This window comes from Scophthalmus maximus, chromosome 4 (assembly GCF_022379125.1).
Source record: "Scophthalmus maximus strain ysfricsl-2021 chromosome 4, ASM2237912v1, whole genome shotgun sequence".
Lineage (NCBI taxonomy): Eukaryota > Metazoa > Chordata > Actinopteri > Pleuronectiformes > Scophthalmidae > Scophthalmus > Scophthalmus maximus.
In genome coordinates this window covers 14,455,142-14,476,015 of record NC_061518.1, presented here as the reverse complement: position 1 = coordinate 14,476,015, position 20,874 = coordinate 14,455,142, and the positions used below count along the sequence as shown (strand labels likewise).

At 42.2% G+C, this 20,874-nt stretch overlaps 4 protein-coding genes across 8 annotated transcripts; 2 read left to right on the top strand and 2 right to left on the bottom strand.

The window, feature by feature from the left end:
- Nucleotides 1–40: 40 nt before the first annotated feature.
- On the bottom strand, nt 41–20,708 carry cmc2 (C-x(9)-C motif containing 2). Of its 4 annotated transcripts, none has more exons than XM_035629009.2 (5): nt 2,107–2,411; nt 1,760–1,846; nt 1,087–1,157; nt 925–996; nt 41–836 (listed from the first exon to the last, which is right to left on the bottom strand). In XM_035629009.2, the coding sequence occupies exons 2-5, from the start codon at nt 1,794–1,796 to the stop codon at nt 750–752; spliced, it is 267 nt and encodes an 88-aa protein (XP_035484902.1). In that variant the 5' UTR covers nt 1,797–1,846; nt 2,107–2,411; the 3' UTR covers nt 41–749. The 4 variants fall into 4 exon arrangements, with proteins under 4 accessions (XP_035484902.1, XP_035484901.1, XP_035484904.1 ...); XM_035629008.2 differs by having other exon boundaries at nt 1,760–1,843; nt 2,107–2,410; XM_035629011.2 differs by lacking the exons at nt 1,760–1,846; nt 2,107–2,411 and adding an exon at nt 20,312–20,708 and having other exon boundaries at nt 1,087–1,203.
- cenpn (centromere protein N) lies at nt 3,444–7,822 on the top strand. Its single transcript, XM_035629005.2, has 10 exons — nt 3,444–3,738; nt 3,934–3,979; nt 4,078–4,137; nt 4,872–4,945; nt 5,068–5,241; nt 5,350–5,451; nt 6,246–6,300; nt 6,477–6,586; nt 6,749–6,872; nt 7,414–7,822. Exons 1-10 carry the CDS (start codon nt 3,568–3,570, stop codon nt 7,533–7,535), a joined length of 1,038 nt encoding a protein of 345 aa, XP_035484898.1. The 5' UTR covers nt 3,444–3,567; the 3' UTR covers nt 7,536–7,822.
- Nucleotides 8,200–17,047, top strand: atmin (ATM interactor). Its single transcript, XM_035628999.2, has 4 exons — nt 8,200–8,637; nt 11,491–11,616; nt 12,307–12,506; nt 12,622–17,047. Exons 1-4 carry the CDS (start codon nt 8,386–8,388, stop codon nt 14,405–14,407), a joined length of 2,364 nt encoding a protein of 787 aa, XP_035484892.1. The 5' UTR covers nt 8,200–8,385; the 3' UTR covers nt 14,408–17,047.
- LOC118302672 lies at nt 17,194–20,248 on the bottom strand. 2 transcript variants are annotated; one of them, XM_035629004.2, is made up of 2 exons: nt 19,255–20,248; nt 17,194–19,119 (listed from the first exon to the last, which is right to left on the bottom strand). In XM_035629004.2, exons 1-2 carry the CDS (start codon nt 19,273–19,275, stop codon nt 18,250–18,252), a joined length of 891 nt encoding a protein of 296 aa, XP_035484897.1. In that variant the 5' UTR covers nt 19,276–20,248; the 3' UTR covers nt 17,194–18,249. The 2 variants fall into 2 exon arrangements, with proteins under 2 accessions (XP_035484897.1, XP_035484895.1); XM_035629002.2 differs by having other exon boundaries at nt 19,241–20,244.
- Nucleotides 20,709–20,874: the final 166 nt, after the last annotated feature.

Below are 20,874 nucleotides of genomic sequence, written 5' to 3'. Positions count from 1 at the left end.
TCTTTCAGTGACACACCATATTGCAAGTAACAACAGGTTCTTAATATATGATTTTACTTTATTTCAAAGGAATTAATCTCTTCATGAATCAATATGATTCTCCTTTAAAACAAATGTTCGAACAGCGAATAACGTACAGCATGTATACCCACATTGAGAGTAACCCGGCCACTGGTCATCTTGTTATGGGCCTTTTTTTTTGTTGACGTGCATCTTTTATGCCCTGAAATGGATTCTCTCTGTTCTCACGAATAGTTTCCAGGTCCTAGAATATTCCTGAGTGTCCTGCCAACTGAAATAATGGTTGGATGAAAGGGCTCTGCTAAACTAACTAGCTCTCTGACGGAGTGGGAGTGCACTGCTAACACAGGGGAAATAAATGAGGATCCAAAATAGCCGTTTGTAATCCAAAGAACAATATGTGGTTGTTTTGTTTTAGTCGGCAGGGTTCATTACACGTTCAACATGGGATTAAGCTGTACATCATCACCAGGTTTGTCATTGCTGGTGCACATATGATACCAACATTTAAATAAGCTAGATATAACAGCATCAGGAAGTAGCTGATGTACATTATTACACCATGCCTGCCAATGCTAATATAAGCCACACTTCTCTGAGTTACAGAGTTACAACCCTTCCTGTCTCTATAGAAAAACAGCAGGGGACCCATGTTACACAGTGACGCCCTTAACGCAATGTCCCAGTATCTGAACACTTTGAGCAGCAAAGCTGCAGTAAAATGTCCTTCAGAACTGCTCCTCCTTGGGCCCTTCCTTCAGCCTTCTTTTCATCTCCTTTGCATGCTGCTTGCTGCGCTCCCGCTTCTCCAGTCTCTGTTGAATGGTAAGGAAAAAGAGAAAACACACATCAGCAGGTCAGCAGCCAGAGAGCTCGATCACAAAGTGCATGACACTGGCTGACCTCCTTCTTCATGCAGTGACGCATAGCGCGGTCCACTTCGTTGCACGTGCCGAAGAACTTCATGACATTGTGCTGAGGGGAAACATGAAACAAGATTCACGTTGTTTTCTTTTCTGTGCACGTGAAGCACCTTGAAAGACAATACTTCAGGGAATGGCGTACCTGCATGTGGCACTGCCTCAGCTGGTTTATCAGTTCATTGCACTCGTCCGTGTGCAGGTGAGGCGACAGATCCGGGTGCATTCTGAGTTAAGGGTTTACTGAGCCACTGCAGCGAAACTGAAAAGCCACAAACAAAAGAGGAGCACTGGTTGACGAGCTCTACGTTGACAATTGTAGGAATTGAATCATAACAGATGAGTGATTTTGTACATTTCAAACTGCATCATATGCAGCTAAGTTTTTTACTATTGACTCATGTAAAAAGGAAATTCATTATTAATTTATTCTGTAAAAAGGAAATTCTTTTGTTTTGCCTGGCGAAACAGTACAGAAGCCAAAGATAGTCAACTTTCAACTTTGTGAAGCAGAGAAAAACAGGATCTATTTACATCCGAGAGCCTAAAACTATTTATTGATTTTAACAAACCTGTTAAAAGTTCAATCAGGAGCAACTGGACTTGGTTGCAGATTCTTCACGACATCCACGAGTCCAGTCGCTCCTGATTCAACACACTTTTGGATAACTACGACTCGGATGAATGAGAATCTCCGCAGACAGAGCTGTCGTCGATTAGAGCTCGGTGTGAACCCACTTGTGAATCACTCCACTGCTTGTTTCAACACTACTTTATACACACTACGTGGACTGAGCTTTGTGTCTCCTGAAGGATACTAATGCCTCCCCATCCCTCTCCTTCCTGAGCTGCCATTGTGATGATGATGATGATGGGAGTTTACTCTTCCAGTGGACACTTGCCTACTGACACAGAGAGAGACAGAGGGACACAGAGGTGGGGGGTGTACAACACTGCGTTTGTAAACTGCATCCACACTGAATCCTCCAGTATCATGTGGACCAGGAGTGTTGACCCTCTGGATCGCATGAACAGACTATGTGGTGCACAGAGAGGACTTTTTGACATTGCACTGTGGCTGGGTCGTATTTGTTGAATATCTAACGTGTCTATTCTGTATCTCATAGTTGATGATATGTCATTTTCAGCGCCGTCACGTGCTTACCAGTAGAAAGGTTGGATCACCTCGGTGAAATGTCACGTTAGCTAACCGCGAGGCCTCAGCCGACGTCAGCGGTATAAATCCATAGACACCACGGAGGAGCAACGACGAAGGGCTTCGCCTCCTTTTTCCCCTCAATGTCAGCGGAAGTTGCTCTAACGTCTCTACGGTTTCGACTAAACTAAACTTGTCGTACTCGCCTACGTGCTGTGACATCGACGTAACCTACAACCCAACACACACGCTGCCTGTGACTTACAAGCTTTTCTGTACAGCTTTTGTAACTGTTTGATAGTGAATTGAGTGACTGCGGTCAACAACGAATCAGCGTCCGCTTTTTTTGCTCCATCCACCAATGGTGAACGCTGTCCTCAGAAAAGGCGGGAGTTTTGATGGCGGATGTTTACAGATGACACGAGAGCCTTCTCCGTAACGTACATCCGGTTTCGCTTTATCAAACCCTTACCACTGGTGCACTCGCACACGTTGACTTTCTTTCTTTTTTTCATTTCACAACAATTTTTGCCACTAATATTTGTGGCAAATATATGTTTTTACTTAATTTTCATGGTTTTACTCAACAATGCTGCTTTTGTGCCCTGGAAAAGCCTTTCAGAGATGATGGTCCTGCTGCTTCTCTGATTAAAATTCAATACTTATAAACTTCTTATTTTAAGTAATGAGACATATTTAAGATCATATTGTAAACACATCCATATGTATTTAGCTGAAACTACGTATTGTTTGATTTAGATTCATCATCTACATATTTGAATTGAATAAACTGACAATTATTGGATTGTATCTTGTCATATGTTAATATACACCAGTGGTTCATGACCTCTTCCACTCATGACCTGTTATAACAGGCTGCGTGTCTACGAGTGTTCAACTGACACAAAAGAGTTTCACTGATAAAGATGCAATTATGAAGTTTTTAACAAAATGAATAAATACCCAAATCAAAGACCAAAGAACTGTTTGGTGGAAACAAAAAGTTAACACATACGTTTGTGTGACTTACTTGTATCCTTATTCCTATTCGATGTTGTGTACATCTATCTCTGAAAAACTAATTAAGACCTACGGTTTTGATCTGGCCCTCAATTTGTTTCTTTGTTGCCTCACCTATTTACTGTTTTTTTTATCCTGTCTGTTGTTTTGAATCGGTTTTATACATGTTTCTTAACTTTTAAAGATGAAAGATAAAGTCATATAAAGTATTAGAATTGTGTTTGATTAAAAAAAAGAAGAAAAAAGCCAGATCACTACCATTCCAACCCAGTGGAGGGCGCTGTGGGGAGCGCGTTAGATTATCTGGCCGTATCTGATTGGTCCATTCGTGTGGCGGTTTGTTTGGATTTTCTCAGTTGTGCCTCTGACGCTGGACGGAGCCAAGAGTTACAAATTCAAGAACGGTCATCCGGTACCACAGCGAGGCTTTTATCTTCTGTCTGAGGAGGAATGGACGACTCCACTAGACGCCTACTGCAGCGGCTCATACGACGGATACCGGCTCCAATGTTGAAACCGACGCTGGAGAAGTGGGGCCGCTTGACGGTGGCGCAGCGACAGTCCATGGACTACACCCAGAGAAAATGGCCGTTAACGGAGAAGCTGCTCTCCATCTGCGAGGTGCGCGACGCTCTCACTGAAGCACGCGTCGTGTCGTTAGACGTTAAGTGTTAAAAACTGAACGAGTGAATGTTGGAAACGTGCCGTCACTTCTCTTCCCCTTCGCAAAGGAATCCACACGACTTGAATTTAACCGGCGTTGGTGTGGCTGCCCTTATCTTTCTCACCTCACCGCTTGTGTTTTTGTCTCCTCAGGAAAATGAGTGGACAACGAAACACATCACAGAGCTGGAAATGATCTGTAAGTCCAGTGAAGTGACTATTGTCGTGTGTGCTTGAGTAACAGCCGTGCCATGTCATCATCAACCCAATCATCCTTTGGTTTCAATCATCTCTCAGGTGTCATCGACAATCCGAACCAGGGGATGTGGCGCGCCTTCCAGCTCATGGACCCTGAGGGTACGTTCAAAAGAGAGTATGCATCTCGTACAGTGGCAGGCGGAGAGTCTGCAGCTTTTTCAACTAACACTGCAACTTGAGATGCACCGATACACTATTGTTTCAGACCAAGTACAAGTACACATTTTGTACCAATATGTGTACTTGCCCCTGCTTAAAAATAAGAAATATAACTTAAGAATTTGTGCAGTCATGACTTTCATGTGCTGTATAGCTTGGTAGCATTGAAATATTATGACCGTCTGTGCCAGCTTTTTTGTTTTTGTACAGTTTGCGTGTTTTTGCAATAAATGGCTTGAGTACATGAGCGCAGTATCATCCCTTACTGCAGCTGCCCCTGGATCAGGATTTTCTCTCTGGTTGAAAGCTTGCTCGCGTTATAATAACTCAAATAATATCCCAGAATCGATGTCATCGTGTGTTTTATAGACATGAAGCAATGTAAATATCGTTATGCACATTATATGGTAAAGCCACATATGTACGCTTTATCTGCGTTTTTATTATTCAGGGGAATAAGAGCAATGATATGATTATGGTTCTGATAGGAACTCTGATTGAGCTCCTATCGGAAACATAATCACATCATTGCTTTAGCAGGTTAAATACAGATCTTCACACTGACATTGGTTGTTAATGGAAGTACCGATTCACAAATGCATCACAATGTCTGCACATTTTGTCCCTTTTAATGTACGCTTATCATTCTGTCCTCTGCTTTTCTTATTTTCCAGATGACGCTCACTCTTTAGAGCTGACACAGTTCAAGGAGCAATTTAAGTCTCACCTCAGTGAGCTTGTAAGACATGTAAGCAAGATATTCTGCCTCACTTAAGTTACAAAATCCTACTGTTAATGCAGCTGCTTTATTAAAATGTTTTGATGGGTATCTCTGTGTTTAATGTTTTGTCTTTTGACATTGTATTCAAGGTGTCTGTCAAAATAAAGAAGCACACAGATGAAGCTGTATGGATTCGGATTGCGTGGGGTGACGGTTTCTCCCGGCCCAATCACCTGAAACCAACATATGTTGTTCATCATCTTCAAACCTCTTTTGTCTTTGTGACCAGCCTAACTTCGAAGCAAAAGCCCCTATTATCACAGGTGAGAAATGAGTTTTATATACATGTTGACATTTCTTTTGCAGTTGCCGGGAGGTAGCTGTGTTTTCTGTCTTTCTATTCCCCACTAAGTGAGTGGTGTTCTTGGCAGGCCTTGGTTCTGTCCACCAGACATCATGCTATTAAGGATGCTAACCTCAGTGGACGGAATCTCACGGCTATCAGGGACCTGCTGATGAGGCAATATGAACAGGTAAGCCTGTTGTGATTACACCACAACAAGACTGTGACATCAAGATTGGGGGGAGTGTGTCTGTATTATTATGTTGGAACCTAAATCCCATCTGGCTTGAGTGAAGACTTTACATTGCAAGCTTCTTCTTGGTATGACTGTTATTTTCTTGGGTCCAACACTGATACCAGTTTGCGGCTGCCTGGAATGTCGGAACTATTCATGAATAAAAAACGTGGAGTGCTGTCCTGCCACTCAGCTCTGTCACTGAAACCTGCCATCTTGTGCTGGATAGTTTCTGATTGAAGTAAAGCTGTCTTCAGTTTTATGTCTGTGATAACACAAAAAATAACAACAAAATTGAATTTAAAAAATATAGACAAACACATAAGAGATTTATCATTTAGAACAAATTCTGTCACTCTGTCATCTTGCAGATATATTTCGCTGTTCAAGTTTGACCTTTGCACTTGGATATTTTTGTGGGTGTTTTTAATTAAAATTAGGGGTTTAGATGATAAGGTTTTAGTGGAGGTTTGCTGTAACCTCACTAGTTGTGAAATTCTCATTATAGTACAATCAATTTGTTATATAGCCTGATAAAATGTTTTACCTTTTTTGGTTGTTGAAATGTTTTACCACAAATCAGTATGAGCCAAGGAAACCACTGTCCGAATAGCAATGTTTTGCTAGGTGTTAAATAAATTTGACCCTAAACCCTTGGTGGAAGCCATTTGTTAATATTCAGACAAAGACTGGTGTATGTTTTGTTTTTTAATGGATTCTGACTCTTCTGATTTGTTGTTTGCTTCTAGGTGTTTCCCACTAAGTACTCCAGCCCACTTGAAGAAAAGAATCAAACTCCCTCAAGTATGTTGATCAAATCATTCGATAAGGCCAGAGATAATTAAATCATTTTTTGCATGATTTCAATCATTTATTGCTTGATTAGCTTAATTTATTTGGCCCTGATGTGTAGTTCTGGTGAAATTCTGCATTGCCTGTGTGTTTATTTTTTATTTATTTGGCTTTATATGTATTCATAGACCCTCACATTGAAAGAGAACAAGCTGGGCCTTTCGCAAACAGACTTCAGATGGCCTGTGAGGCCTTTGGTGGTGGGACGTTACCTCAACTACAGTCCGCAGTTTACAAGGTACCCTAAACACATGCTTGTGTGTAAAATACTGAATATTGTAGACTAGTAGCTGAATATCAGAATCGGTCACACCTCAATCTCTTCCCATATCAGTGCAGAAGTTCAGCATCACTCCGTGCTTTAATCATCTTAATGGCGTTTTGCGTTTTCTTTCCTCAGCTGGAGACCAAATTCAGAGACCAAACCAACAGGAACATGACGGAGCGGGAGGAGCCGTTCAGATGTGTTGTCAAATTTGAAAGTACCAACCTCCTGGAGTCACTTAGACACTCTGCATCCTCAGGTACAGTCAATTTGTTAGTCAAGAAGAAACCATTTGTACATGTTAATAATATTTATAGTATAACTAAATATAACCGCATACTATTTTGATTGTTATTGTTATACTACTTGCAATTGCATAAGTTTGCCACAAGGGGGCACACACTTTGGGGAAATATTTAAATTCATTTTTATGTCATGGTCAGTGGATTCAAGGCCTTTTGAAAAGTGTTTTGTGTTTATGTTGTACCTCTTTGCACCTGAACCTGCCTTCCTACTTTTTAACCATCATTGGAAAATTTTGTAAATTCTAATAAATTCATCATTATGTTCTTCATCTCCACTCAGCAAAGATATGAGACAGAAACATCTGTATGAGTTTTTTTCTTCCACCAGCAGTAACCATTTTGACAAGAAAGAGCTTTACGAAATCTGTGTCCTCTGTTTCTGCCTCCATTATAGCTGTGATTAACTAACATGACAACAAAGTAATACAAAATTGATATTACAGTTTTTTTGTTTAGTCAGCTCAAATAATTAAATGTATTTTTTATATTTTACAGGAATTGCTTCGACCCCTGTCACCCCTCTGCTCTCATCTATTCCTTTAAAAGGAAGGAATTATTTTGTCATCACAGATAATGGCCCTGGTCCTGCCTCGCAAATGCACCCATCACAGAAGTGACAGGTGACAGCCTTGATTTAAAGGACTCACAGTGTGGCCTGTTCTCACTTGTCCTGTGTACATTCCACCAATGGTTTGCTATTAATGTTTAATCATTGATCTTAAACACATGGCTCTTGAAGAGTCATGGCTAACTGTATTTTAGAATTAGATGTTCCCCTCTGTTTTTATGCACTTGCAGTTACAAATACATCGGTGTCGTGCAATAGCTAATTGTCCTCGTATTATCTTGTGTTGCTGTAATGCTGAATTTTTTTACCAATTAAAGGTGATATATGTCAAATTGATTAGAGGTGGATTACACAGTGCGTTCGAGAATTATTAAGGCCCCATAGATTTTTCTTTCTAAATAAAAGAGCCTAGGTTAGATGAGATCTCATCACTGCAGTGTCTAGCAGGAAACCAGATATGACTCTTAGAATTAGTTGTCACCAAAAAGTTTAACACAAAATAGATTGTATACTTCCTGCTTGAATGGATTGTACTTCTCTTTATATTTTCACCATTTACAGCCCAAATTAGCCTGTGTAGTTTTTGATAAATATATATATATCTCTTTCTATATTAAAACACGAAGGTACTGCAATATTTTTGTTCCGCAAACCATCAGTACGCACTGGTTCTATTTTTCCAGAAAATCGGCCTCACGCGAAAACATTTGTGACAATAAGCTTTACACCTTTTATTTTGCCAAACGGAAGTGTAGAGCTTGTACCGGATGTGACGTAGCCCCGCCCGCCTCGTCCCACAGAGTGGAAGGCAGCAGCCGGCCAGCCTTTCAGACAAAATCGAGGGCCGTAATGCTGCATCTCATCCGACGCTGCCGCCGCGGTCCTCTGCCGAACACAGGATGGACCGTCAACACGGACACACGCCGGACTCTGCAGCGGGCCAGGCGGCCGTCGGAGGCACCGGCGTCACGGACAGCCCGAGGGGCCGCGGAGAGTCCCTGTCGCAGTCGCGGGAAATAATCAAGCCCACCATCACGGAGCTGACCAAAGAAGTGAGGACGAACATCCTCTGCACCGTGAAGGGATGTGGCAAGATCCTGCCCAACACACCTGCGCTGAACATGCACCTCGTCAAGTCGCACAGGATCAAGGTGAACGTGTTCGTGCGGTCGGAGGGGGTGTGCGCAGCGGCCGTGCTAACGCGGCTAAGTCCCGCTCGTCGGTTGGAAAACGCAAGTCATCCATCATCACAACTTCACGCTGTGGTGACGCGTTGCAAACGCGACGTCAGAGTCGGTGGGAGGCAGAAGTTAATTTAACCCGCGTTCGTGTGTGTGTGTGTGTGAAGCGCCGGGACAAGCTAGCTACGACGTCATTAGCCCCTCATGTCACGGGTTGTTGATTAGGAACACGTGTTGATCGATGCCTTGCGCATTGCCCCCATACACACCCACACCATCACTAGCTGAGGGCAGGGAACTGGGGAGTTTCTCATGTGCATGTCGAAGTGGTGACAGTCTGTTCACTTGAGACCGAGACACTATCGATACCAAACAGTCAGCAAAATGGAGGCAGTCCAGTGGTGTGGACCACAGTTGACCTCTGACCCAGGTTGTCATGTCCTCACTGGGCTGTCAGTGAGACCACTGTCCTCCACTGTCTCCGCTCCGTGATGGAGGTCGTTGCTGGGAGAGGGTTAGTCGTCTTGTGTGCTGCCACTTGACTGAGCTCTTTGTTTGAAACAGGTGAATGTGAGAATTTGAATGAGCTCCTAGGAGAAGTCCATTCATCCCGGCGGAGGAAGTGTGGTTTTTAGGCCCAAATCAGTGGTTTCACCAAATGGAGGTTCAATCAGATTCTCCTTTTTAAAATGAAAGTCTGACTAAATTAATCACAATTTAAACATGGTCCTGTTTTACTCAAGAGCATAAACAAACCTTTAAAAGTGAGGGAAAATTTTATTTCATTTGAAACATTTGGTTCCTTTTCACTGTCAATCCATGTCCTGTGTTGTTTTCTCCTTCTGCAACCACAATTAAATAGATTCGCAACAGTTAATCAACTACTAAATTATTCGCAACTATTTTGATAATCGATTAATCGGTTCAAGTGGTTTTTATGGGGGGGAAGTAACAATTCTCTGATTTCAGCTTCTTAATGTAAATATTTTCTGGTTTTTTTGCTCCTCTGCGACAGTAAACTGAATACCTTGCGTGTGTGGACAAAACTAAACATCATCTTGGAGTTTTGGGAAACACGATCAACATTTTTTGGACGAAACAAATAATCGATTAATCGAGAAAATAATCAACAGATTAATTGAATAATGAAAACAGTCGTTCGTTTCAGCCCTACAATTTAACATCACTGATTTTGCATTGGGTGTAAATTGAGAAAAGGAAGCCTGCGTCTTGAGCCTAAATGCGCCGATGGAGAGGGAGCGTGTTCTTTTTAATGCATAGCTCTGCCCTGACCGCAGTTTTGATATTCTGGTTGACATGATGAGAAATTACTCATACGCTGGAGCTGCTCCCTCCTACTGCAATAATGAGGCACGACGTGGAACACGGCACATCTGTTTACATCACGTCCAATTTCACACCACCGTGGTTCTACTGCGTCGCTGCCAAGCAGTAATGCATTTTCTGTTCATAGACTGTTCGTGTTTCCTGTGTGACTGTTTCCCCATGAATACTGATCCTTTTTGTTTTAGTCTGTACACAGTGCCCAGAGCAGACTCCTTACATAAGGCTAATGTGACTCTCTTGGCTTTAACAGTCTTTCTACCCATACAGCTTCACCTAGAAGCAAGGAGTTTATAGACGATTTATCACTTCACAGTACAGCCTCCCAGAAACGAGTACTAAACTCAGCGAGGGCTACTTAAGAGGCGGTGGGCCGACCTTGTTGTAGCAGAGACAGTGAATCTTGACTCTGTCTTTTGAGTCACACCCAACTGTCCAAATATGACTTGGGGTTCAGCCCCAACACAACCATATGGTGTAACTGAAGCGAACTGCAGGAACATTAATTGTTTGCAGAATATGTATTGTATGCGAACGCCTTATGATAAACCAGAAGAGTGTTTGTCAGCTGCAGCTGTTCAGCTCCCTCCTGTGTTAAAGCAGACGGAGGTGACCTTGACCACTGGAAGGCTGAAGCAGTAATGACTGTTATTTATGGAATGTGATGTTTTTTGGCTACACACACATGATTATACATGTGGTGGATTTCCACCATACATGTAGTGTTGGTGCTGTTTTTCTGCATAAAGCATCATGCTACTCAAAAGCAATGCACTCAATGCACAGCTGGTTTGGCAAGTCTACTCTGGGAGAGACAGAGGGGTTATAGAGTTGCCAAGCAAATTTATTTATTTTTCTATGTAAATGTGTTATTGAGTAATGTTACATCTGCAATACACATATTTACCAACAGTGGCTAAAAAAAAGGAAGGTAATGTACAACCATCACACTTATTATCATAATCCTTATGATGGCTTTGTAATATGAGTGGAAATAAAATGGTATAAAAAGAAAACATTGTGTGTCGTTGACGTAACACACCGATTACATCAAAGCTGTTTTCAGACATGAATCTCCGGAAAATTGGGTCTAGGCAGTTTACCTTTTCACATATAACGATAATTCCACTGCATAACGCAGTGTTTTTGTTTTTGTTTACACTCCTCACCACTATGAATTTCTGGATATTTTCCTGCTTAATTCTCACACAGGCTCACTCAATGTTAGTAGGGGACTGGCAGGAAAAGTTACAGGAAATGGCCAGTGCAACATCTGCCGACATGCAGCCCCTCCGGAAAATTTCAAAAATGTCCAGACTCCGGTGCATTACTGTCACTTTCTGTTGGTTGCTTGTGTTTATGGTGATATCAGAATCAACATTACTGTTTAACACTCGCTCTAATCTCTGCTGAGTGAAATGTACATTTTTAACCCTCTTGTCCCCTTTCTTCATCTTTCCCTGTCATTGTCGTCCTCAGGATGGTATGGTCAATCCCACGGTCAGAAAGGACATGAAGGGCTCTCAGAGACTGTACTGCTGTCCCATCGAGGGCTGTCCCAGGGGGCCTAACAGACCCTTCTCCCAGTTCTCCCTAGTAAAACAAGTAAGCCTTCCCTCCATGTGCCTGTAAATGAAAGTAAAACAAAAAGGTCTCACTTCTCTGACTTATGTATTACAGGCATATACTGTGTGTGTGTATATATATATATATATATATATATATATATATATATATATATATATATATATATATATATATCTGTAATCTCTCAATGACTCCTAACATGTCGTTATCATACCTTTATGACAAAGAAATGTAATTGAGGCTTTATGTTAGTTTAACCATAAACGTTATAAACGTATACATAAGCATACCAATATGTCTGTGAAAGGCTCATATCGGCTGATATTATCAGCCAACAGATATATTGGTCGTGCTCTAGTAGAAAATGGGGAGAGGAGAGTTATAGAGTTGTTTAACCGTTGCTTTAAGCTCTGTCAGACTGATTCTTAAAATGACAATAATATTACCAACACTTATTGATTACATTGTTAATAATACTATTTTTTAATGGTGGCTGATTTGGATCCTGCAGCTCTTGAGTCAGATATTCCTGCACTAGGGGAGAGAGAAACCACAGAGTTAGTGAAATGATGTTATAATTGTCTTGCATTGATAGTTACGAGCTCTACAGTCTTGGTAACAACATACAGTGATCAGCCACAACATTGAAGACTGTTTTTAAGGACATTATATATGTATATTCTTTTCTCTTTGTCTGTTTCATTCTAGCACTTTATGAAGATGCATGCAGAGAAGAAACACAAGTGCTCCAAGTGTAACAATGGCTACAGCACAGAGTGGGACCTAAAGAGGCACATAGAGGACTGTGGGAAGATGTACCAATGTTCATGTGGTTGCCCCTACGCCAGCAGGGCTGCTCTACTCTCGCACATTTACAGAACAGGACATGAGATTCCAACAGAACACAGGCATGTACATGCATAAGCCACACAAGATTTGTACTGAAACTTAGTGTTAAGTTTTGCTAAAAAATTGCCTGGGTTTCTGACTCTGACTTTTTGTATCCGTTTTGTTTCTCTACAGAATTCCTCCAGTAAAAAAACGGAAGATGGAGAAACTTTTATGCGATTCTGAAAAGGTGAAGACCAACGAGTCGACCTGTCAGATCATGCCTTCTACTATAGAGCTGACAGAGACTACTCTCCCTTCTCACACAACTGTTCGCATCCCAGACTCGCTGAGTCAGTACTCCAACCCGTGTAAGAGCCTCCAGAAGCTGCTTCTACCAAAGCCCAAGATGGCGTTGGTCAGTGTTCCTGTGATGCAGCTGGCTCACCTGCCTGTCCTCCTTCCATCAACAGAAAGTGGTGCTCTGAGGTCTGTAGTGCTGGCAGTAGACAGCCACGGATCCGTCAGCACTCTTCACCTCTTGTCGCAAGCCACCGGAGCAGTATTACCTCAACTTGATAGTAAGAGTCTGGGTTTCAAGGATAGCATGCCAACTTCCCGTTCCAGCCTGGGGCATGTTAGCACAGGGGTCCAGGTCAGTCTGGATCCCGTGGCTGCAGAGGTCTCACCCAGCAGCCTGGCAGGACAGCGGGGAAGAAGCACCTCCACCAACATTCAGACAGACAAGTCGTACTTGTCGAAAATGCCCACAGGGGTGGGTGTTGGGGAGGAAATGGGCTTGTGCTCTGTGGGCGAGTCCTCAGTGTCGTCCTGCGCGCAAACAGACATCAGCGTCAGTGCCCAAGTCCTTCTCCCAGTCAGTGTTGAAACCCAGACTTTCTCCTCCCAATCCAAAGCCACATCCTCTATCGGAGCTCAGACAGACAGCCAGTGCCTGAGCCCAATTCATTGCTCGGACTCATCTGTGCCTCCATACAAAACCAGGCAAACACAGACACACTTTGCCACCTCACAATCAGAAGAGAAGGCCCAGGACCAGGCCATCATGTGCTCTGACCTATTTGGCAGTGACTCCTTGAGTGTCTCCACCCAGACCGCCCTGGATATAGAAGACACCCTCACTGCTGCAGGAAGCAGTTTATATGAGGACTCAAAGTCAGCAGGTGGTATGTGTTTTGGGGTCCAGACAGATGAGCTCAACTCAAACAACATGGCTGACAACCAGACCCAGACCATGACCTTGTTAAGTGACCTAGAAAATATTCTGTCTGACAGCATGTCAGGCCACCAGGTTCTCACTGAAGCCTCCTCAGCCTGTGGTTCAGGTCTGGGCTCCGTTCAGGAGCAGCACAATGGCATAGACTTTGACTTTGAGGAGTTCCTCAATGCCGTGCATATCCAGACACAGACAGAGGAAAGTGAGCTGGGAGCACTGGGTTGTGACACGCCTCTCGAGTCTCTGGACATCCAGACCCAGACAGATTTCCTCCTGATGGATGAATTGGACCAAAGCGAGGGACCAAGTCGAACTCAAGCCAGCGACCTGGAGCTATTTGATACTCAAACTCAGACTGACCTCAATTTCCTGCTGAACGCCGGAAGCCAGATGCCCCTGAGCAGCATCCTGCGACATTCAAGCTTTTCGATGAGCACAGAGTCTTCGGATACAGAAACACAGACAGATCTGCCTTCGTTTGCCACTGGTCTCTCTGCTCAGACCCCAGTCAGTCAGGGAGACAACGCAAGGCTCTTGAACAGCACTGAGACACAGACTGTGACCAGCCAGGCAGAAGGCCTGGGACACCTCTTCCTGACCAGCAACGAAACACAAACCGTCATGGATGACTTCTTGTCAGCAGATCTTGCATGGAATATGGAGTCCCATTTCAGCTCTGTGGAAACCCAGACGTGCGGGGAGCTTTGCGTTCTCTTTCAGCACCCCGAGAAACCCAACAGTTGAAGCCCAATCAGAGAAGCTGCCTAAGCTTTTGCAGTACAGGCATCTGATATCTGCCTCTTCCTATAAGGGGAATCGGCCTATGCCGTCCCCTGGCAGATAATAGTCTTAGCAGTAAGAAGTCTGCCTCTTTGATCATTCCACTGAAAGCATCATGTCCAGAGCCTTGCCAGGTATATAACCTGACTGCTCTGCTGCACTTTATTAGCTCAGTGGGCATGGTTTATCAGCTCCTCTGACAGTTTACATATTTATTTGCACATAAAGTAACCTATTGTACGTCTCTTGTCTTAAATGCAAGTTTACTTCTATAGTTCAGTGTATAACCACGGTGACTGGTTTTCAACATTGGGGTCCTGCTAGGAAATTCAAAATAACAACACGTAATCAATGTCAGATGGTTGGCATCGTTTCGAGTTTGGGTGACGAGAAAATGCGGTTCAAATGGTTTCCCTGCATCACAGCTTACAGATATGCATATACTGCATGAATACAATTTCATCTCAGCTGTGCAGTATACTATACTGCACATTTAGTATGTTTTGAAATGTGAACAGAGCCTTCTCTTGGTCAGCAGCACAAATGAAATAGAAATTCTCAGCTTGAGTATGTGATGGATCACTGTTGTTGCTCTGTACGCAGCAATGACATCGGCCAAGCTTTGGCTGCTTTACGCAGTGGAATTATTGTTATATGTGAAAAGGTAAACTGTCTAGACCCAATTTTCCGGAGATTCATGTCTGAAAACAGCTTCGATGTCATCGGTGTTATGTCAACGACACACAATGTTGTCTTTTTATACCATTTTATTTCCACTCATATTACAAAGCCATCATAAGGACTATGATAATAGATGTGATGGTTGTACAGTACCTTCCTTTTTTTTAGGCAGTGTTGGTAAATATGTTAATTGCAGATGTAACATTACTCAATAGCACATTTACATAACAGAAAAAGAAATAAATTTGCTTGGCAACTCTATAACCCCTTCTGTCTCTCCCAAAGTAGACTTGCCAAACCAGCTGTCCATTGAGTGCATTGCTTTTGAGTAGCATGATGCTTTATGCAGAAAAACAGCACCAACATTACATGTATGTTGGAAAACCACCACATGTATAATCACGTGTGTAGACAAAAACCATCACATTCCATAAATAACAGTCATTACTGCTACAGCCTTCCAGTGGTCAAGGTCACCTCCGTCTGCTTTAACATAGGAGGGAGCTGAACAACTGCAGCTGACAAACTCTTCTGGTTTATCATAAGGCGTTCTAAACTTTGACCAGTGATGAACTAGCAGCTTTATGTTTTACAGAGTTAAGCCCCACTACGCCTTCAACAGTAAGTGAGGCGTTAATCTAAGCTGTTAAAATGCATCTCCGAAATATACCTTCACTCATGCAGAAGTGACACAAGTATAACTGTAATGTTTGTCTTGTTCGGTGACGCACTTTTCATCTAAATGTGATTGTGCAGTGTGATGTTTTGTAAGCTTTTTTGGGTCTGGGTCTCTGTAGTTGAGCAGTGAGTTCAGTCAGCAACATAGGGTGTCATTGTCTTTGACTTATTCATTAGCTGGGTGTAAGTGTATACACCAGCAGAGCTCTGTGCTGAAGTGATCCAGTGATGTAGACTACAGGATTAGCACAGAGCTATTGTATCTATTCACCACCTGATTTTGACTGAAAGGAGTCCTGCTGAATATCTTCCATTCAAATCTTTAGTTTCCACCTTTTAAGAATTCGGACACGGTATTTGAATTTATTTGAATTATTTAAATCCAATCTACAAGCAACTCAACCAATTTGAGTTTCATTACATGCTGCACTAAGCACAGGCACCACATATGGACTGTTTTATGAAGGAACGTTGAGCTGTAGGCCTCGTTAATTTGTTCATTTTGTTTCGTTGGTGCCTTAACCCGAGTATTAACTTTCATTACAGGTTATTGATTTCGATGCTTTGAGGTTAAGAATTATACAATAATGTTTTGGTTAATGACTGAAAAGTTGTCCGAATCCTTTTGGTCTTTGCTTTGCATGTGTAACATTCTGTGGTGGTATTTTCATCATAGTTGAATCATAGCATGAACTATTGGAATGTCCCCAATTGTCCTCCATAGTATCAGTAGAAATATTTATGTTCTGTTACATGGTAAATAATACTGTACTGCATTTTGTTGAACACAATTTGTTTGATGCCATATTTTTGGACGTGTTGCAGTAAATAGATGTTTGTAGAAACTGAAGAATGTACAGAACATGACACTGTGCCCAAGTGTATAACATGTTCTATTTTTTGCACCATATCCTTTGAGTTAAAGGATACTTTTCCTGTGTTTATTAGGATTTCAATACTATTTAATTTCAACATTTCTCGTATTGAGATTAGTACTTCTAGTTTGTGGTTTCTGGAATACAGCGTAGCTGCTCCCAGCTGGTTTAGTGGCATGGGGTCAATGCGTAGAAGCCTCCTCAGTCTCAAGTGTCATCTACAGTGCTTTATTTTCTCTCTGTAGGCAGTGCATGCAGATACAAATATTTGTTTAAAGAGTTTTCTTGCCTGTACCTGTAGGGTTAATTGTTGCCTTGATTACTTGTTGAAGCTACACTACAGATGTTCTTAATAAACTGCTGGAAAATATAATGTCCTTTGTCAATTAATATAGAAAAAAGGTTGGAGAAAAAACAAGTCAAACAATTACAAAGAAAAATGAAATAGGACTGCATGTTGTCACAATCGGTGTCCAAAAAGGGTTCACATACCCAAAACAGCCAGGCTGCTGCATTAAGTTTTTGGAGTTTAAGCAAATGTATTTATTCTTGATTGTGAAACTCACATACTGAGAGCTTAAAGAAAATGTGGGTTTGTGAACCCTTTCTCTTTATTATTCACTTCTTCATTATTGAACAATGTAAAACATGATCATATCATGCATTTCATCTTTTCACTGTGATGTAGTTACATGTGTAGCTTGTTCCAGATGGATGAACTCTTTACAATTACTTCTAAGTAACCGCGTTACGTTTACTTTCATCTGAGACAAAGGTTTGGTTTAATTAAATTAACACTGCAGATTTTTTTGATTAGAGAATAATCCCACTAGGTTTGTTTTCATTTTACAGAGCAGCTGAACACAAAAGAGGTAGTAGAATAATTACGCAAAGTAACACGCTTGTCCAAATTTCCAAAATGTTGCAGTAAATTGCTGGTTTTTGGAGACCAACATGACACAATAATTAAAGGATCCCTGCACTAATAACTCATGTACAGTACATAACCCAGATTACATCCACAACCACCAGGAATCATGTCTGATATGAAACTGAAGATATACTGAGCAGATGCAGAATTTTGGCCACACACTATACGATGTATAGATAAAGGCTTCAATGCAATACTGAAGGTGGAGTTTAAAAAGCAGATTGTGCAAGGAGGGATTCTTAAGATGTACGTTGCACTGTTTCTAGGCAACCAGAACAGTTGAAGAAGCACTTGTGGGAACGGGTCAGAACAAAATTAAAGCCTGAGTGCTGAGCTAAATGTTTCAATGTTCCTTTCACTTGACTGTTGTTATGGTGAGTATATGCTCTGAACACTAACACCAAATGAATTATCTCTGCTATGACTTTCAGGAACATGTCCCTTACGTTGAATTTGTTCTTCCAACTGACTATTTTGATGGAAACACTATGATGCCTTAAGGCTGAGACATGCATGATAATTAGACTTTAACCTGTTGAACCTGAGATTTGAAAGTTGTGGTACACTTGAATAGTCTCCAGACGTTTCCAGTTATATTTCACAGGCCTCATACAGCGTGGCAGTACACACAGCCTTGTTCCTTAAGAAAACAGACAGCTGTGGTGCAAAAGGGCTTGGGCATCTGCTGCAGTGCTGGCATAATGGGTCTGCGTGAGGCTCCTTCCCATTGAGTAGCTCCTGTTGTGCGCTGTATCTGGTTTGGATGACCTGGGCACCCGATACCTTTTGGAGATAGAAACGCTTACAGCAGAGAACAAGTGGGGGTTATGCTGACATGTCCGCTGTTTGGAGTTCAGGGCTGTGGGGTAATGGGGAAGCTCTGCACTTGCAACAGGGTCGACTCTTGTTCCTCTGGCCTCACTCTTCTTGTCAAACATGACACAGTTTTCCTCTAGGGTTTCTCCCTCTGAAGCCTTCTTGCCACTGCAGAGCTGGCTGCCAACCTTGGGATTCAAGTGTGATGACTTGATTGGTGGTAAAAATGTGAAGTTTTTTATGGGAACCACGGTGCCATTGGGCTTGTGGCTTTGTTTCTGAGACTTGATGGGCCTGTTCTCTGACTTTGTGTATTTTGAGGACCTATGGTGATGCTGCAAAGAAGTCGCTCTGAGTGTCCCTTCCTCCTCGATCGCTTCTTGGAGTGGTATGGTTTTCTGCATGACATTGAAGACGGGCCATTCTGAGTTATCTATCTGCAGAGCCGCTGCAGCAGTGTCACTCCAAGATCCCACCTCCTGGTTTATTGCCATGGATTTATTAAAGTTGTTGTTAGTGCCTGCATGCGACTCGCAGCGCTGCTCTGCAATGCCGGCTGAGCTGTCTGCAATAAGGAGTGTTGGGTCAACCGACAAGGGGGTCGGGTTGTCGGCCTCCTTATGCTTTGGTTTCTTATATTTCTTCTCAGTCCAAAGTATGCAGCCCAGTGGAGCAACTCTGGCCCAACCACGGACCTGTTTTAATATTAAACATACCGTTAAATATGTTATAAATTAAAATCTTGACTTTAACATCAACTAAATCAGATAACGGCAGGTAACAGTTTGCAGTACTAATATATATTCATTCACTTACAGCTTCTTCCATACCAGGGTAACAGTGATACTCATACGGCTCCATTTCTTTTGAGAGGTCCTCCACACTGATATCTAGAAGGACATCGGTTAGTCTTCTCTCTGGTGTCTTGTGAAGCTGCTCACCAACCGTGTCCTCCTGTGTTGGAGGCTCCTCGTCTGATCCAACCACAGCTGTGTGATCCACTCCTTTTAAAGTCACCATCATTCACTTAGTTTATGTTTTACTTAGTTTGCTTTGTAATAGCAATTCATTAAATGGCCTAACTCCGTTCCATTTCCATCCATTCTCTTTCACTTTTGTCTTCTCACATCTTTGATCTTCTCACACTTCTTGATTTCCTGACCTGTGATCTTCTTGATTTCCTTCCCTTTGATCTTCTCACACTTCTTGATTTCCTTCCCTTTGTTTGGCCACCCTTTGTCTTACCCATCTTGGATTTATTCACTGTATGTAGTCTTTTGATCATTTTAACTACAGGGACCTTTTGATCATATGCATTTGAATATACCCCACCTCCCTGATGACTTTAGAAGCAGCCATGTAAGCCCCTCTCGGTCAGACTCAAAATGTGTAACAAGGTCTAGTCGTTCTTAGACAATTCAATGGAAAGCTTATACGTTTAAATAAATGAAGCCCACTCACTCAATTCCAACTTTGACACAGAATCCCTTACACCCTATTTGCATGGGAGGTGAATTGGTGACCGCTAAGGAAATATGAAATCAGAATTTGTCTACAGTTCCAATTTCAGGTAGATGACTCTTGACTAGGGTGCAGAGAGGCCCAGTTAGCTTGTTGAAGAGCTATACTGTTACTGCATGACACCAAAAAATAGCCCTCATCTTAAACCATAAATCACACTATTACATGACTATTTAACATGAATAACTGTGCAAACGCAAGGATTCAACAGAATAGTATAGCATGTATTTAACAAACCAAATTGAATAAATTTAAAATATAAAAACCATAAGACCTGAGGTTGTGTTACTCAGTCTGTCGTACCATGCACATTGGCGCGCTGCTGGAGCTCATTTGAAAACAAAATGGAGAGTTGTCTGTACTCACTGTCCCATGGAAATGTTCGGAGCCCTGGAGGTGACATGGACGATTATTGTTTGTAAAGCGCGTCCCCGTTTCCCCGGTTGTGCCTGTTCTTCAGAGCTCCTCTTCAGGGAGCGGACTGAGTTCAAACCCCTCTGACCCACGGTTAGCTGAGTGAAGACAAACGGTCCCGAGGCTGGGTCCATGCGCAGGGAAGCAGGTGTATGTGGCAGCGGCCAGGTAGCTAGGTAGCTAACAACAGTCCGCACGTGGCTATGGTTTTTGTGCTAATGTTATTACAAAGCTGACTGGAAACTCCAAACACTGCTGCTCACCCTCCCATTTTAACTGAATACACACTTTTATAAATCCAACTGATCTTAACTTGGGTAAAATTCGTTAAACTTAACGAGTTAATTAGTCCCACCCTTCTAAAAATTTGATAGGTTACCATATTCGTCCCAACTTTAACTGGACATTGATTGGCTGATAATAACAAATGGACACCTTGTATCTGATGTGTTCAAGGTATACTCAAAACATGGGACATTTCAAGACCTTACAAAAATACACATTTCTCTATATTC

Excerpts from the sequence above, each read along its gene's own strand:
- cmc2 (XM_035629009.2), bottom strand. The coding sequence starts at position 1,796 with ATGGCAGCTCAGGAAGGAGAGGGATGGGGAGGCATTA. Across the intron at positions 1,158-1,759 it reads AGAGGGATGGGGAGGCATTA|ATCTGTCGCCTCACCTGCAC; the intron begins GTATCCTTCAGG and ends GAATGCACCCGG. Across the intron at positions 837-924 it reads GTCACTGCATGAAGAAGGAG|AGACTGGAGAAGCGGGAGCG; the intron begins GTCAGCCAGTGT and ends ACCATTCAACAG.
- cenpn (XM_035629005.2), top strand. The coding sequence starts at position 3,568 with ATGGACGACTCCACTAGACGCCTACTGCAGCGGCTCATACGACGGATA. Across the intron at positions 4,138-4,871 it reads CCAGCTCATGGACCCTGAGG|ATGACGCTCACTCTTTAGAG; the intron begins GTACGTTCAAAA and ends CTTATTTTCCAG. Across the intron at positions 6,873-7,413 it reads TAGACACTCTGCATCCTCAG|GAATTGCTTCGACCCCTGTC; the intron begins GTACAGTCAATT and ends TATATTTTACAG.
- atmin (XM_035628999.2), top strand. The coding sequence starts at position 8,386 with ATGGACCGTCAACACGGACACACGCCGGACTCTGCAGCGGGCCAGGCG. Across the intron at positions 11,617-12,306 it reads AGTTCTCCCTAGTAAAACAA|CACTTTATGAAGATGCATGC; the intron begins GTAAGCCTTCCC and ends GTTTCATTCTAG. Across the intron at positions 12,507-12,621 it reads GAGATTCCAACAGAACACAG|AATTCCTCCAGTAAAAAAAC; the intron begins GCATGTACATGC and ends GTTTCTCTACAG.
- LOC118302672 (XM_035629002.2), bottom strand. The coding sequence starts at position 19,447 with ATGATGGTGACTTTAAAAGGAGTGGATCACACAGCTGTGGTTGGATCA. Across the intron at positions 19,120-19,240 it reads ACCCTGGTATGGAAGAAGCT|GTCCGTGGTTGGGCCAGAGT; the intron begins GTAAGTGAATGA and ends ATATTAAAACAG.